The sequence below is a fragment of the Rhinatrema bivittatum genome, chromosome 6 (assembly GCF_901001135.1).
Source record: "Rhinatrema bivittatum chromosome 6, aRhiBiv1.1, whole genome shotgun sequence".
Lineage (NCBI taxonomy): Eukaryota > Metazoa > Chordata > Amphibia > Gymnophiona > Rhinatrematidae > Rhinatrema > Rhinatrema bivittatum.
In genome coordinates, this window is record NC_042620.1 from 332,292,978 (window position 1) to 332,310,127 (window position 17,150).

At 46.4% G+C, this 17,150-nt stretch overlaps 1 protein-coding gene across 5 annotated transcripts in view; it reads left to right on the plus strand.

Moving 5' to 3' along the window:
- The window catches only part of C6H8orf48 (chromosome 6 C8orf48 homolog), an 89,818-nt gene extending 76,361 nt beyond the window's left edge, over window positions 1-13,457 (plus strand). For all 5 annotated transcript variants that reach the window (XM_029607707.1, XM_029607709.1, XM_029607708.1 and 2 more), the window contains 2 exons: window positions 6,371-6,523; window positions 13,301-13,457. In XM_029607707.1, the coding sequence (XP_029463567.1) occupies window positions 6,371-6,523; window positions 13,301-13,405 (258 nt within the window). In that variant the 3' untranslated portion in view covers window positions 13,406-13,457. The remainder of the gene's footprint in view (window positions 1-6,370; window positions 6,524-13,300) is intronic.
- The last annotated feature ends 3,693 nt before the right edge of the window (window positions 13,458-17,150 follow it).

Genomic DNA, 17,150 nt, shown 5'->3' on the forward strand with positions numbered 1-17,150 from the left:
CACATGGAATGATCACTGGCTTAGTGCATTTTAATTCCAGGCTAAAAGGCAACAAAAGGTGAACAGTTTGGTAGGGGGTGTGTAGATTTTCTATAACCACTGTATATCCATGAATTTTGTCTAATTTCTTTAGTTTGTGAACTGCCCTTCCAACAGAGGGTTCCTGTTGGAAGGGCAGCAAAGTTGAAATGCGATGTCCAGCTGTTCCCACTTTATTTTTCTTGGGATATTTGAGGGAATACACCAGCACAGTGACATTTTGATGCAAAAATTGCTTTTGGCCACTAGGATAACGGGAGCAAAACTATGAAAAACCCAGGGAATTGTACAGAATTGGATAGGTTGGGTAAAGTTTGAGAGAGAGAGGGGTCGGTAATAGGTATGAAAGAGTCTGGGCACCATTTGTAATAGTAACATGATATGCAATAGTGTCAGCTGATGTAGAAGGGATGAGATCCTAGTTAAACAAATGTACATGCAAGAAACATATTTAAATAACCACATTTTGCATAGAGTTCTAATATGTCGCTAACTGCAGCAGTTAACTTTGCTTTTTCTTACCAAATTAAGTTCATAATAGGTTGCAGGCATGCATTTTTTATATGTTTAACTCCTGTCTTTCCGACAGTAAGCAGGGTGTTGATTGGACTCCAGTTTGAGGTCGGACATTGGGTTATAACAGGAGACTCTCAGCCGCATGGAGCCAAAAATACATAACTTTTTTTTTTTTTTCCATTTCAAATCGCACACAAGGAAGTAGCCACAGGCAGAGCATTTGGAAGGCATTTTAAACAGTTCCACTGTTCAAGTAGGAAATGGAACAAAATGTAATTACAATTACATTACAGCTTTAAAGCAAATTGTAATGAAATCAACTTTTCCGGAGGTTTATTATTTGCCTTGTGATTGAGAAGTGGAATTGGTGCTGCAAGAGCCTTGTGCTAGGATACAGGAAAGTCGCCGTCATCCGTCCCAAACACCGCGCATAAAAGCACTCATTAACTTACAGAATACATATTATTTTATATCCTATAACCTTCTGTCCTGTTCCCATCAAAGAGATCTTGACATCAAAAAGTCTCTCACCGATGGTCTTTGAGCTGTGGCCATTTCAGAAAGGGTCGCGTTTGACGGACTTTCGCACCCCATGGGCTGGTGTCGTCTAAAGTGATTGTGACTCAAACATTTGGGTCGGGATCAGTTGCAGAAGAAGATTTCCATTTTAAGAGGAATCACGGTCCCAACACTCATCTTCTCATTCCCGTTCACCTTCATAAGTTCTGAGGTGGGGGAAACGCTCACGAGAAACCTCTCAGCTAGCGGGCTCTAGCTTGTACCGGTAATCCCACTGAACACAGGGGGGTTACAGGATTTGAATTTAATTATTCGCCTGTCCAAATCTGAGTGTAAGTCCAGTTACAGATTCAGGCCCGGGGATATTTCCCTGTCCTGCAGGGCTTACAATCTAAGAACCCAACGTAATACGGGGCGCTCATCAGAGGTAAACATTTTGCTCGCAGTTGTGCGCGCGTTTCTTTGTGTGCAGACTGTTCTCCTGATGCAGCAAGAAGTTTTGTGCATGAAGGCATTAACTGTTACCCCCCAATTGCAGAGAGGTGCCCTAGCTTAACTCAGGGTTTCTCAGCGCTGGAGATTTTACTCCTGGTCAGAGGTGGACTAAGGTTCCCGGCACTAGTGTCAGGCTGTGGGCAGAAGCTAGCGTGCCGGTATTTTATTCGCAGGCAGCATACTTTGTGCACAAAATGCAACTTCTTTTTTTGTGCAGAAATCATTGTTTTTCCTGCGCTCTAAGGGCCTGATTTTCAAAAGCATTTACATGCTTAAAACCGGGTTTCACACTTTACCTATGGAAGTGAGCTTTTGAAAATTGCTACAGTACACGCCATTGAATTTTCAAAGCGTTTTTTTTTCCATGTGCAACTCCTTTGCAAATTCCCCTGTAAACCTTTTCTTTGTGCACATTTTTTGGTTTGTGTGCATTTTTAACACCCATGCACTAGCAGACCATTAGCTTAGTGCATCCGGAGTTTAACAAATATGAACTTGGGTGAGAAGAAAGAGTGCACTGAATTTCAGTGCACACTTTTAATCCTCAGTTAATTACATTGGCCCCCAAGTTTGTAACGGTGGCAAGGGGAGGGTGAAATGTCTTGCCCAACATCACAAGGACTGTCGGTGGGATTTGAACCTGTTTCCTGTTTCTCAGCCCACTGCGGCTGCTCCTCCAATACAGGAAAAACAAGAGCAGAATAAATATTTTATAGTTTAATCAAGTCCTTTGGCCCTTGGCAAATCATGGAATATGTGCTTCCGTTTTTTCTTATTACAAAAGAAAGACAATGCTAGAGTAATTATTGAAGTAATGAATTTTTACCTGACATAAGACACTACCGTGGGAAAGGATAGTACCTGCCAACAGAAAAAGCAATTTAAAATACAAGCCTTTCTGCCAGGTTGATGCAGATGCAATTTGCTTTAATTTCTGTATTTCGTGATGTCGACTCATCCAGGTACATAAATGCAAGGTTCCACATTAGGAATCACCACTCAGGAAAAGGATCTAGGAGTCATTGCTGAAAATGCGTTGAAATCTTCTGCTCAGTGTGCAGCAGCAGCCAAGAAAGCGAATAGAAAGCTCAGGATTATTGGGAAAGGAATGGAGAATAAAACAGAGAATATCATAATGCCTCTGTATCACTCCATGGTGCATCCTCATCTTGTGTTCATATATCATACACACACAGAATGCTGGGGATTATTAGGAAAGGAATGGAGAATAAAACAGAGAATATCATAATGCCTTTGTATCACTCCATGGTGCATCCTCTTCTTGTGTTCATATATCATACACAAACAGAATGCTGGGGATTATTAGGAAAGGAATGGAGAATAAAACAGAGAATATCACAATGTCTCTGTATCACTCCATGGTGCATCCTCATCTTGTGTTCATATATCATACACAAACAGAATGCTGGGGATTATTAGGAAAGGAATGGGGAATAAAACAGAGAATATCATAATGCCTCTGTATCACTCCATGGTGCATCCTCATCTTGTGTTCATATATCATACACAAACAGAATGCTGGGGATTATTAGGACAGGAATGGAGAATAAAACAGAGAATATCATAATGTCTCTGCAACTTCATCTTGAGTATTGTGTGCAGTTCTGGTCACCACATCTCAAAAAAGATATAGCAGAATTAGAGAAAGGTGACCAAGATAATAAAGGGGATGGAGCAATTCCCCTATGAAGAAAGGCTGAAGAGGTTAGGACTCTTCAGCCTTTCTTCATAGGGGAATAAACAACTGATTAACGTTTACTCGTTCCATTCCACTACACTCATTTTATAGACCTCTATCATATCTTCCCTCAGCTGTCTCTTCTCCAAGCTGAAGAGTCCTAACCTCTTCAGCTTGGAGAAGAGACAGCTGAGGGAAGATATGATAGAGGTCTATAAAATGAGTGTAGTGGAATGGAACGAGTAAACGTTAATCAGTTGTTTATTCTTTTAAAAAGTACAAAGACCAGGGGGAACGAAGTTACTGGGAAATACATTTAAAACTAATAAGAGAAAATATTTTTGTACTCAGCACATAATTAAGCTTTGGAATTTGTTGCCAGAGGATGTGGTGAAAGGTTTTAGTGTATTAGGTTTGGACAACTTCCTGGAGGAAAATCCACTAACTGTTATTAAGGGAAAGTTGCAGAAATCCACTGCTTATCCCTGGGATAAGCAGCTTGGAATCTCTCTACCCCTTGGGATCCTGCCAGGTTCTTGTCACCTGGCTTGGCCACCATTGGAAATAGGATACTGGGCTTGATGGATCTTTGGTCTAACCCAGTATGGCAAGTCTTATGCTCTTATTTTATATCCCTTCTCGATTTATCTCAGTCCTTGGTCGGTGGTTCCTTCTGAAACCTTCCAATCCATAAGCCCTAACTATGGCTACTGGGTCCTTCCTAGAAATGTGGAGACCTGGGAAAAACACTTGGAAAATTTCCAGTGTTTCTACTTCTAGCCTAAGGGATAAAATGTGTTTTCCCCAGATTTTACTGGGGGGTTTTTTTTCCGGGCCTACACATCTCTGCTCCCTCCTCCTGGGGCTGAGAACCACACAGGAAGCAGAAGAACTGAGCTGACAATCCAACTCTGGTTCCTTTGCATAGTGGTGGGCAACACGGCCAGCGAGTCATGGGGCTGACCCTCTTCTGCTTTATTTCTTTGTTGAGATAATTTTTAGGTGAACAACCCCCCAGCTTGGAGGTCCCAGGTCCACTCTGTGTCTGACCCTGCTCTTGAGACCTGTCCCGACCAGGAATGTAATTTCTACCAGTACCGCTCCCAAGAGCATCAGAGGACACAAGTCTTGTGCTTGCATTTCTTTGTCTAAATAAATGTGTAACTTTCTGAACTAGTATTAAATATTTGCATGTTTCTATCGTATTCCTCCGTTCCATTCTTTCCTCCATCCTGGTGGTGTTCTAGGTTCTGTACCATTTTGATAGCCTTTCTCTGATCCATTTCCATCCTTTCAGTGACCTTTAACACTGAAGATTCAAGGTGGAATCTCAGAGAGGTAGCATTACCTCTTTTTATTTTTTTTTCCTGCTAATGATATCTCTCTCTATGCCCCAGAGTATCCTGTGAGCTTTCCCTTGTGGCGTTATTACGTTGACTGGCAGCCTTCAGGTCATCCAAGAGAGTGCTCCTTGATCCCTTTCCTGTGTAAGAGTCACCAGTTCTTGCCTTTCTAATTGGTAACTAGTGAATGGATTTTTATGCCCCCATGTGCATGGTTTTACACTTTTTTTTTTTTTGGCACTGAAGCGCTGCTTCGAAATGCCCAATTTTTTTTTTCAAGTGCATCCATCCTGTTACAGATTTTTGTTTTTATCATCTGCGAATAAGTTTATTTTTTCCCGTGCACGGTTGTTAAAGATATTGAAAGGACCTAGCCTTAGCACAGAGCCCTGAGATATTTAACTGGGCACTCCTCCTTCAAGGTTATGAACCAATATACTGCTGCTTACCAGTGCAAAAGTCTCTGCTTTTTTTTTAAGCTGAAGGGAAGGAGGATTTATTTATTTTATTTACTTATTTAAAAGTCTTCTATACCGATGTTAGTCGAAACATCACCTCGGTTTACATAGAACAAAAGCAACGGAAATTACAAGTAACAGGGGAAGGGTAAGGGGTACAAAAAACCATAAGGAGAGCAGAGAAGCATAGGAACAAACAACAAGTGAACTATAATGTCATAAGAACAAGGTCATAGTCAAATTCAGGGCATGATCCATCACAATTCAATATTCATCAAGGGTGTTGGGGAAAGGCTTGTTTGAATAGCCAGGTTTTGAGCTGGGCTCTGAATCTGGTGATGCAAGGTTCAAGTCTGAGGTGGGTTGGGAGTGAGTTCCAGTGCATAGGTCCAGCAATGGAGAGCGCCTGATCCCTTGTAGCTGTGAGGTGCACTTTCTTTAGGGATGGCACATGGAGGGACCCTTTGTTAGTGGTCCTTGTCGGCTGATTCGAGCAGGCAAATTGGAGGGGATCTGCCAGCCAGTTGGAGTGATGGGAATATAAGGCTTTATGTATAATGGTCAGGGATTTAAAGAGGATGCGGGAGGGAATAGGGAGCCAGTGTAGGTCCTTCAGTATAGGGGAAATATGGTCGTATTTGTGAGCGTTGGAGAGGGTTCTGGCTACAGTGTTCTGTAGCATTTGGAGGGGCTTTAAGGAGGAGTAGGGTAGGCCAAGAAAGAGGGAGTTACAGTAATCCATCTTGGATGCCAGTGTAGCCTGGACGACAGTGCGGAAGTCACTGGCGTGAAGGAGAGGTTTCAGGTTTTTTAAGACTTTAAGTTTGAAGAAACCCTCTTTGAGTATGGCACTGATATGTTTTTTGAAGTTCAGTTGTTGGTCGATTAGGACCCCCAGGTTCCTTGCGCAGGGATGTGCATCAGGAATCTTGATAGCAGAGTCAATTGTGAGTGCGGGATTGGTAGGGGGGTGATGGGATATGAGGAGGAGGATCCAAAGGAATGCACGAGGAGGAGGAGGATCCAAAGGAATGCACGGAAATACCTTTTTTTCTTTTTTTTAAAGTGAGGATGCTGGACACCTGGATCCGACTTCACGCAGAGATCAGAACCAAAACAGGGGGAAAGTTCGAGCAGGCTTGGACAGGCACAGAGAGACCTTAGTGATGGAGGGAAGGAGGTTGACGTCTGCGTGTGGAGTAGGACTTGTGACAGTACAAGAGGCAGCAGCAGACTTCTGATTTTTAATGCTGCATTCCCCCCTTGTTGCATTGATTTTTTATTTCTTATTTTTCACCCAGGTGGCGGATATTAAAATGCACCAGCCCTCCAAGTGTCCCGATTGTTGCAGAAAAAAGGGAGAGCTGGCAAAAATAGAGTTCCTCAGACGAAGGAAAACAGCAATGCAGACAATTCTCCTTCGTGAGAAAATAGAAGAAGAGATTTTTGTCAGAGTAAGTCCATTTACACAAGGCTATTTTGGAGTGTTTCAGCTCTAGTGAAGAAGTCACATTGTTGTTAAACACAAAATTGTCCTCGTTGTTTAAGGAAAAGAAAGAACATGTCCGTTGCGGTCTCTGCTGTCCCCAGTCATGCTGCCCGGGTGGCAGGTTTTTGGGTCACCTGCCAGTAAGCCTCTCCACTCCAGGATTTAATGGCCGGGCTCTATTGTAGTATACATTTTAACAGAGAGCAAGGATGTCCTGGCTTACATCTGCAGGGCTAGGTGTCTGGTTTACAGGTTCCTTCTCTTCAGAGTTAAAACACAAAGAGGTCATCAGCACTTATCTGGGACCATTTTAGTTGGATAAGTCATTACTCAGAAAAAATGCATCCAGGTAAGTATTTTGGGAGTGTTCCTGGATGGAGTTGTTAGCCAAATAACTTATTCTACTAATTGAAGATGTAGCTAGCAGCAGGGTTAAAGTTCTCCTAAGACAAGCAGGATTGTAGTCCTCACAGGTGGGTGACATCATCAGATGGAGCCCGGCATGGAAAACGTCTGTCAAAGTTTCTATAAACTTAGGCTGGCACACTGAGCATGCCCAGCATGCCACTATCCACGCATTCTTGCGGGGTCTCTCTTCGGTCCTTTCTTTTCTGCGGAGGTGGAGCTCGTGCCTTTTTGTGAGGGAAAACTAGTTTTTTTTTTTTTCATGAATAATTTCTGCCTTTTTTCCCTGTGCTGGGTCTCTCTCTCGGTCCTCTTGAGTTCTTGCGGTCGGTGAGTAATTTTTTCATCCTCTTTTCATATCCACCAGTCATCGTGCACTTGTGGTCTCTACGTGCCTCATGGCGGCCTCAAGCTACCGTCTATACCAGAGTATACTGTGAACTTATATATACCAGTGCCCCCGAACTATATGACTAGTGGATCCACATGAATTGTGCATCCTCTGCCTGGGGGCATTGCACGATGTCCGCAGCTGCGACTTGTGTGCTCAGATGACCCTGAAGTGCTGGTGGGCAAGGCTGGATAAAACGGAAAAGGTCTTCAGTTTGGGGTAAGTCTGACCCTTCGCATGCAATCGGCATCCTCGATGCCTCGGGACTGGGGGGAATCGATTAACCTAGATGCCCTGGTCTCCACCCCTCCCGTGAATCTTTTGGAGCGGGAGGGGGGGGCTCTGGGGATCGGCTGGTCTGTGTCCTCGAAGTCCCAGACATCTGATTCATCGTCCTTGGCACTAGGGAAGGACCGGGCTGAGCACCACGGGAGATCTTGCAAACATCGACACCGGTCTCCATCCAAGCATTGGTCTGGGCCGGTGAGGACCATGGCGCTGTCGCCTTGCTGCATAAGCGGCCTAGACACGAGGAGGCCCTATTCTCTCTCGATGTCGGTGGTCCGGGGCCATTCACACTTATTCCAGTGCCGGCCATCAACTCTCCTCGGGGCTCCGGAGAGGAGTCGAGCCCAGCCCTCCTCTCAGCCTCTGCTGTTGGCCGAGGCCTTCGAGAAGGATTTGGAGCGTTGGGTGCGCCTGGCAGTAGAAAGCGCTTTGCGCGAGTGGTAGCCGGTGGCCCTGCCACTGATGCCAGTGCATTCCCCAATTCCAGTGCCTTCGCCGACTCCCTTGCAGCCAGCTCCTGCACTGATACCAATGCCGACTGCGGTAACTGGGCTGGAGGCGTTGCTGGACAGCCTCGACATCCTCTTCAGTGTCTGCCCAAGCCAGTTGATGCCAGTGCCTCGTGATCGCTCGGTACCTTGTAGGACCCCGAAGCACAAGGCATCCGAGTTGGTCCTAGTCGGATATTCCTCAGAGATGAAGGACTGTTGGTGCCATCCGCACTGCGAGGTCTCTCGGCACCATGCTTGGCGCCCTAGGGCCAGGGCCTAGCCCTGAGTTCCTTGGTCCCACCGAGCCTCCCGGTGCCTATGCCTAAGACCATGCCTGGAGCTCTGTGCCCCACCTCTCCAGGTGGCCTCAAGGAGCCCAAAGGACCTTCATCCTGAGGCCCAGGACCAGCTAGCAGATTTATCTTGTACCCGGGATAACCTTTTTGGTGACAAGGTCAAGGAGGCGGTGGCACTCCAGCATCTGTCCACTGAACCCTCTGCATCACTAGCCTCTTCCAAGCGGTGGCTCCGCCCGGGCCTGAGGAGGCCTTTCTACAGGCCTAGAAAGTACTTCTCTCCGGCCCCACGCACCAGGCCAAAACAGTGAACACTAGGGGCAGATCCTACCAGCAGTGGGGCCCGCGCCCACAGTCAGCTCCTTAGGCTAGTCCCATTATGGGATTTTGACTGGCAATGAGGGAGCATATGCCAGCCATTTCTTCCAGTGCCAGGGGACCTCCCGGTTGGGGCTGGCTCCACCTTTACATGGACTGGTGGGCCACCATGACGTCAGACCGCTGGGTCCTGTCTGTTATTAGACGAGGTTGTCGGCTGAATGTTGTGGACACTCCACCGGATTTTCCCCTGAGCCCGCAGTGAGTTCCTGTCTCGCATCCAGAGTTGCTTCAAAGGGTATTCTTGGCCCTTCTTCAGGCCAGGGCGGTGGAACCAGTCTCTAGGAGCAGCAGGGTCAGAGTTTTTATTCCCACTACTTTTTGATTCCAAAGAAAACGGGAGACCTTCAACCCATTCTGGATTTGCGAGCCTTGAACAGATTCATAAAAAAGGAAAAGTTCAAGATGGTATCCTTGGGCAACATAATTCTTCTGCTGAACCAAGGGGACTGGCTTTGCTCCCTCAACCTAAAGGACGTGTATACACACATCGCGATTCTCCCAAATCACAGGAGATATCTTCGCTTTGTGGTGGGGCTTCAACATTATCAATACCGTGTGCTTCCATTCGGCCTCTCCTCTGCACCACAAGTGTTCACAAAGTCTCTCGCCTTGGTGGGGGCTTATTTGCACCAGCTTGGAGTCCAGGTTTTTCCATACCTGGACGACTGGATGGTGCAGAGCAACATGCAAGTGGGGGGCACTGCACACCAACATTCAGATCTTTGAGCATCTGGGATTCTTATCAAATACCTGAAGTCAAACCTCCACCCCTCGTCGCAGCTGGCTTTCATCGGAGACATCCTGGATGTGTCACAGGCCAAGGCCTTCTTGTTTCACGACAGAGCATGTGCATTGGCCTCCTTAGCAAAGGAAGTCCAGGAGAGCAGACTGGTTTCGGTGCAGCGCATGTTACATTCTTGGGGCATATGGCCGCAGCTGTGCATGTTACTCCCTTTGTCTGTCTTCATATGCGCACCCAGTGGTCCCTGTGCTCCCAATTGTGACAGGCCACTCAGGCCTTCAGGTCCATATTCGGGTGTCTCCACCGCTCAGGACCTCCCTGTCTTGATGGATGTCTCACCTCACTCTGGAATGCGGTGTTCCTTTTCGGGCGCCCTCGCCTCAGGTTGTACTGACCACAAACATGTCCCAACTGGGGTGGGGAGCCTTCGTCAATGGCCTCTGACCCAGGGGCTATGGACCGCGCGGGAGTCACAGTGCCAGATAACCTCCTGGAATTGAGGGCGATCTGGTATACCCTATGGACCTTCTGAGACCACTTGGCCCACAAGGTCGTCCTTGTTTGGACAATCAACCAAGTGGCCATATGGTATATAAAGAAGTACCAGGTCCTTCCTCCTGTGTCAGGAGGCAGTACAAATCTGGAGTTGGGCACTGGCGCAGGGAATGCTTCTCCTAGCAGTGTACCTCGCGGGCACTCAGAACACCCTGGCGGACCGGCTGAGCCGCACCTTCCAACCCCATGAGTAGTCTCTAGGAGGTGGCGGATCGACTCTTCCATCTCTGGGGGACCTTGGATGTAGATCTGTTCACCTCCCCCAACAACACAAAGGTGCCCCAATACTGCTCTCTGATCAGATCAGGCGAAGTGCTGCCCATGGACGCCTTTGTGATCCATTGAGGGACGGGCCTCCTGTATGCCTATCTGCCTTTTCCATTGGTGTGGAAGACCCTCCTGAAAGTTCGCCAAGAATGGAGATCCATGATCCTTATTGCCCCGCATTGGCCATGACAGGTATGGTTCTCTCTTCTGAGGCAACTGGCCAGATGAAACCCAGTGCCTCTGGGGACGGCTTTGGACCTCCTCTCCCAGGACCAGGGCAGACTGCACCACCCCAACCTCCGTGCCCTGTCTCTCAAGGCGTGAATGTTGAGAGGTTGATCCTGCAATCCCTGGCTCTGTCAGAGGACGTGGAAGGGTCCTGGTGGCTTCCAGGAAGCCTTCCACTCTGAATTCTTACTCGTTGAAGTGGAAGAGATTCACCATTTGGTGCGAGAAGAAGGGTCTCAATACTTCCTGAGCTATCTTCTGCCCCTCTCGGAGGGGGGTCTTAAAACTAACTCTATGCGGGTGCACCTCAGCGCCATAGGGACGTACCATCAAGAAGTGGATGGTTCACCCGTCTCTTGCAAACTATTGTGGGGCAATTCATGCGAGGGCTTCTTCAATTGAGGCCTCCACTGCAGCCCCCTGCAGTCTCATGGGACCTGAACATGGTCCTGGCCCAGCTGATGAAACTGCATTTGAGCCATTGCGTTCTTGCACTCTCAAGCATCTGACATGGAAGGTAGTCTTCCTACTGGCGGTCACATCAGCGCGCAGGGTCAGTGAACTGCATGAGTTAGTGACTTATTCTCCCTAGAGTAGATTCTATCATGACAGGGTGGTAATGGGCAAGCAACCTTCATTTCTGCCCAAGGTGGTTACCGATTTCCATCTTAACCAGTTCGTTGTGCTGCCTACATTCTTCCCCTGACCCCATGCCGGCCCGGGGGAAAGAGCGCTTCACACACTGGATTGCAAGAGGCCCTGGACTTCTACTTGGACTGTACGGCGGGCCCCAGGCTGTCTACCCAACTTTTTGTCTCGTTTGACTCCAATCGGCTGGGTAGGGCCATTACCAAGCAGACTCTTTCCACCTGGATAGCAGACTGTATTTCTTTCTGCAATGGTCAGGTGGGCCTACACCTGGAGTATCCTGCCATGGCACACTCCATAAGGGCCATGGCGACCTCCACACTTTCACTGCGCATTATTGTCTGGACAGGGATGGCCGACGGGATAGCAGATTTGGCCAGTCTGACCTGCGCAACCTTTTTCAGCTGTGAACCCAACTCTTCCACTGGGGCCCCTGATTTTTTTTTTTTTTTTTGTTCAGCCTGTCCCTGAGGTCACCACTAGCACCTCTGTTGTTGTGCGCGTTGGCACCTGTTTCGGTATCTGTTGGTTCCCTTGAGTCGGGTCCAGCCTCGAGCTAGGGATTCAACCATGTGTGAGGACTACCATCCTGCTTGTCCTAGAGAAAGCGCAATTGCTTTCCTGTAACAGGTGTTCTCCTAGGACAGCAGGATGTCAGTCCTCAGGAATTCCAACCGCCGTCCCGCAGAGTTGAGTTCTTCTAGTTGATTTTGTTTTTATCATATCTACTTACATGGCTGAAAATAGGCCCCGCGTGGCTGTGCGGATAGTGGCATGCTCAGTGTGCCAGCAAAGTTTCTAGAAACTTTGACAGACATTTTCCATGATGGGCTCCATCTGTTGATGTCACCCATATGTGAGGACTACCATCCTGCTGTCCTAGGAGAACACCTGTTACAGGTAAGCAACTGTGCTTTATTGGGTACAAGTTCCCTGATAACATCAATCGGCTGTATTCAAGGAGTATAACTGGTTAGGAAGAATACCAAATTGAAAATAATAAAGAGTGGGCTTGTAGGCCCAAGGCCCCAGCCCCACCCCAGTGAAACCAATGTCCGCCCTTTGTGGCTGATCCTCCCTCCCCTCATGCCGCCCACATCCCCCCAACCCTGAATTGGCTAAATATAATGAAATGGAAATCCCACTCCAGAAGATCACTCTTCCCCCACTTTCCTCTCCTCCCAGCCCGCCCTGACCTCCTCCCCAAACCCTTTACCACAGCCGGGAGCTCAGAACAATTGTGCAGCTCCCGGCGCGTCTTTAGTTTCTCTGACAGCAGCCTTGGCAGCGTAAGTTTACACAAGCGACAGCAGCACTGGCACCGGTGCTGCTGTGAGATCAACCCTGGATGCGCCAGGATCTGGACGTAAATGTGTGGGGGTGGCTTTTCTGGCCACCCCCACACATTTACAAAGGGAACATCAACCTATTTTCCCTTTTGAAAATTAGTGTCAAATCTTTAGGTACAACCTACCCGTGAACTTTGCATCAGGGCAGTCAGCTGCAAAATGACCCCCACTGAGGGCAATTCTCTAAGCCCCAGGCTGTTTTACCTGCGGAAATGGAGTCTCTAAAACTGCCCACCCTCGATTTGTGTAAAAGGCCACGCGGTGTTCTGCGACACGTGTAACGTTACCCAGCTTGTTCGGAGGAATTCCTGCGGGTGGGGTTTAGGCAGGTGAGGTAACAGAAAAAGCAGGAGTAAATCTCTACGGTGGGGGGGCGGGAGGTAATCAAACACACTTGCGCCTGTAGTTTGGCTTTGATTATTGGTGCAAACCTCGCAGAGTCTGCACCAACGCCCCCTCAGCTTTTTAGCTGTGCCTGGATTTATTAGTGCAGGTGTTAGCTTGATTTTAGAAATGGCGACCATCTGAAAATCTTGGCAGCTTGGCCAACGGCTCGAGCAAGAGATGTTGCTCACTTTTCTTTTTTTTTTTTAAACTGGAGTCCTAAATCTTTAATGATGGCCTTTGCCTCCGTGTGACGTACTGGAAGGTTCTGTATGTTGGTGCTCCCAAGAAAATAACGAGACTTCTTTATCTTCCAGGACTCGCTGACACTCATAGGAGAAATACATCAAACTCTTCCCAGGCTCTCAGAGGACCCAAAGATCATTTGGCAAAGACTGTTTAAGGCAGGCTGTAAAGCGTAGTCTGGCTTGGAGGAACCTGTCATTAAAGGCTGGCCGAGCACATTGTTGGAAAGGCTGCTTTCTGTGACTGATTGAAGCCCTGTGCTGTGTTTATTGCCCATTCAGAATTCGGAGGCCTGCGGGGATCATGGGGTATGTTTACAGACATGTAAATTTACAAGGGCAAAGTACCCCGGCAGGGCCACATGGGGAACTGCATTTTACTCCCTTTGCCCCTTTTTGGTCAGCTAAAAATAAGCAAGAGTCCTTTAAGCCAGTGGTCCCCAACCCTGTCCTGGGGGCCCACCAGGATATCCACAGCGAATATGCATGAGAGAAAATGTGCATGTTAAGGAGGCAATGCATGCAAATTTTCTCTCATGCATATTCATTGTCCTGGGGGCTGGAGGGCCCCCAGGACAGGGTTGGGGACCACTGCTTTAAGCCACATTAATGGGGAAGGGGGGAGGAGTTTTCACTTGGATAAACATTTGCAATTTTTGGTGTGTATAGGCTAAAACATTTGCTTTCATTTTATTTACTAAGTTTCAAACAATATTAAGCTAGAGACCTTGATACAGGAAAGCGAGATGCATTCAAAATGACAGTACAAGAAAAATCTCTATGAATTCTGCCATATTAGAGCACACAATGGGGAGAACCTCTGTGAATATGGAGTTACAGGTAGCGATAACCACTGATACATGCTAGGAGCAACCAAAGTGTATGGGCCGGGATTCCGTATACCAGTTGGAGCAGCTCTGTTTTGCATATATTGTCCAATAGAATAGGATCCAAAAAACCATGCTGAACGCCTTGGAACTTAAGAACATACTTACAAGGGAATATCAATGAAAATTGTGCACCTAAAGCTAAAACTCTTGGCTTTTTTCAAAAGAGAGATTCTTCCCCTAGCTGGCGTTTCTTTCACAGCATCAAGAAATAAAGAAATATTTTGACCCATTAAAAGACACAGTTTTTAAATAAAAAGAAAATTTGCCAAGACCACTGTTCTCTCTCTCCTTAGCAAAAGCTACCACTAGAGTAGCACTGTCCGCCATCTCAGAAGCAGCCTGCTCCAAGAAATCGGAAAGATCCAAGCCAGTGGGAGCTGAAGCTCTCTTACGATCACATTTTAATGCAAATTTTAGTGTATAGATCCCAGTATGCTGGCAAATAGTCTGCTGGGTAAAACATTTAATCACAGACATATAGAGGATTTTTCTAATCTTTGTATCAAAAGGAAAACAAAACTATTTAAACCTATAATTAAAGGAGCCATAGATTATGTAACAAGTTTATACTACAATGGAGCTGGTGTAGGGGGAGGAAGGCAATCCTTTATATTTGAAGGGGAAAAAGCCTCAGGAAGGATAAAGCAAGATTCTTACTTTGCAACTCAGAACTCCAGTGAGGCTCTTCCTAGACTTGGACCTTTATAATCACCAGTAAGCGGAGCTATCGAATGCCCCTCCCAGTGCTTCAGCCAGGAAACCTGTTCAGCCCTTTTTCACTGGCGTAGGTAACATGAGCTTACAATGTTAACCCTGCACCTCACGCAGCGCTGAGATCATTTTCAAACTGGGGGACTGCGAGCAAATATTAAAAGGAAAGCTCGCCACCAACTTTGCAGACGTGAGGTGAAGCGCTTGTGGGGCTTTCAAAATGAAAGCCCAGTGTTTACTTTGCTGTGTCTGCCCCCTCCCCTTTGCGGCACTGGTGAAAGTGTGTGGGTATAAGTCAGCATGCTTCAAAACATTTTCTAAAATGCCCCCCCAAATGTTCGTATTGCATTAAAAAGCCGCTATCTGCAACTAAGAACATCTTCAGACGTTCTCTTGTGCAGATTCTGGAGGATTCACAGGGGCACCAGAGCCTGAGGTTCCTTCTGATTATGAAGGACTGGATCCTGTATGCCCCAGTTGGAAGTCCTTCCTGTTGAAGGCAGGTTTCAGCTTTGTAGTATTTATTCTAGAATTTTCTTGTGGGATGTGTGCTATTTTTACTAACATTTGTAGCCCGTGCTGCTGTTGCAGGAGAGGTGCAGTTATTGGGTTTCCCTGCAAGCTACGTCTTCTGGCTCCTACTAAATTGAAAAGCCAGAGCCTCAGGTGGAGGAGAGAGAGGGGAGACCACAAAGCAGTGAATTAAGAGCCATACTCTCTGAAGACGAGCTGTTCACCATCATCACGTGTATGGGGACAAGTGACTTGATGCTGAATGAACAGATTCTTCCAGAATGATCTGAAAAAGGCCTCCGTGTTCTTGTGCTGCCACAGCTCTCTGGTTCCTCCCCTCGGTTCCTTTCATCTGCCGGAACCGTTGGGTGGGTTTTCTTCTCTGCGGTTCTGCTGAGCTGCTGAATTGATCTTTTTCTCTTTTTTTTGTTCTTCTGACTTTGGCCAAAACCTCCATCCCAGTTTTTCCCTTAGATTGGATTTTAGCATTTTTATAGGTTTCCTTTCTTCGCCTGTGCTTTACCACAAATGGGCGTTGAAAGGCTTTTAGCCTTTTCAGAAAGCTCTGGAAATGTCTCTTTCTTGCCAAGCATAGTTGCATGACTGGTGAATTGCTGGCTTCCGAGAACACCGGTGACAGATAAGCAGCTTTGCTGTATTGCGGCATTATAAGGGGCCGATATAATAAAACACGTGTCCATAAACCAAAAAAGTAAAAATAACCCATGATAGACATAATAGTCAAAAAAGAAGGCATATGTCTGAACAACTCGCAGTCCATGCAAATTCAGAATATTCAAGGATTCAGACTCACTCATTTTCCAAAACTTTTATTCAAACTGTTTCAATACTACTATCTTCAGCAAAACAAAAAAAACCCCAAAGAATTGTGTTTCTGACTCAGTCCATGTTTTGCCAAAAGGCTGCAATGGGAGGGACAAAATATATTGCCTCATATGTACCACATGAAGCAAAATGAAATCTTACATAGGATAGAGTACAGGCCATCAAAACCAGCAAGACGCATCATTGTTATGTAACCTACCTCAAGAAATGCCAATATGGACTTAGCAGGAAAAAAAAGGAGGGACCATATAACTGAAACTCTAGCAGACTTACATTGGTTACCAGTCAAATACAGGATAAAATACAAGGCCTTATGCACTATACACAGACTAATATATGATAAAGAAGCAGACTGGCTAAACACAGCCCTACGAGTCCATGTCCCACAAAGAAACCTTCACTCAGCTAACAAAGCACTACTAACAGTTCCCTCAGTAAAATCAGCAAAACCATCCCAAGTAAGAGAAAGAGCCTTATCACTGTCAGGGCCCAATCTATGGAACACAATGCCCACTGAAATCAGATTACAGAGTGATATCAAATTTTTTAAGAAAACCTTAAAGACATGGCTCTTTAAACAAGCCTTTCCTAAAGAAACGGGAGGGTAGAGAGGAGGAGAGAAAGCAAGTCAGAGAAGCGCAGTTGGGAATGAACAACATAACAATATTAAAAATGCATGTTAATACAGCTATGAAGAGTAACTCAATAATACGCCTGGACATGACCATCACTACTCAAACATTGATTTTATTAATGAGTTTGTAACCGTACTTAATTGGCACCTGTTAGAATGTACGATAACCTACCTATACTTACCTTATTTTGTGCCTGTTTGTAAACCGTTGCGATGGTACATAACTTAGCGACGGTATAGAAAAGTTTTTTTAAAATAAATAAATAAGAAAAACAGGCAAAAAACCTGCAGTTTTTTAACCCTTGGAAAATATGCCAAAAGAATCACG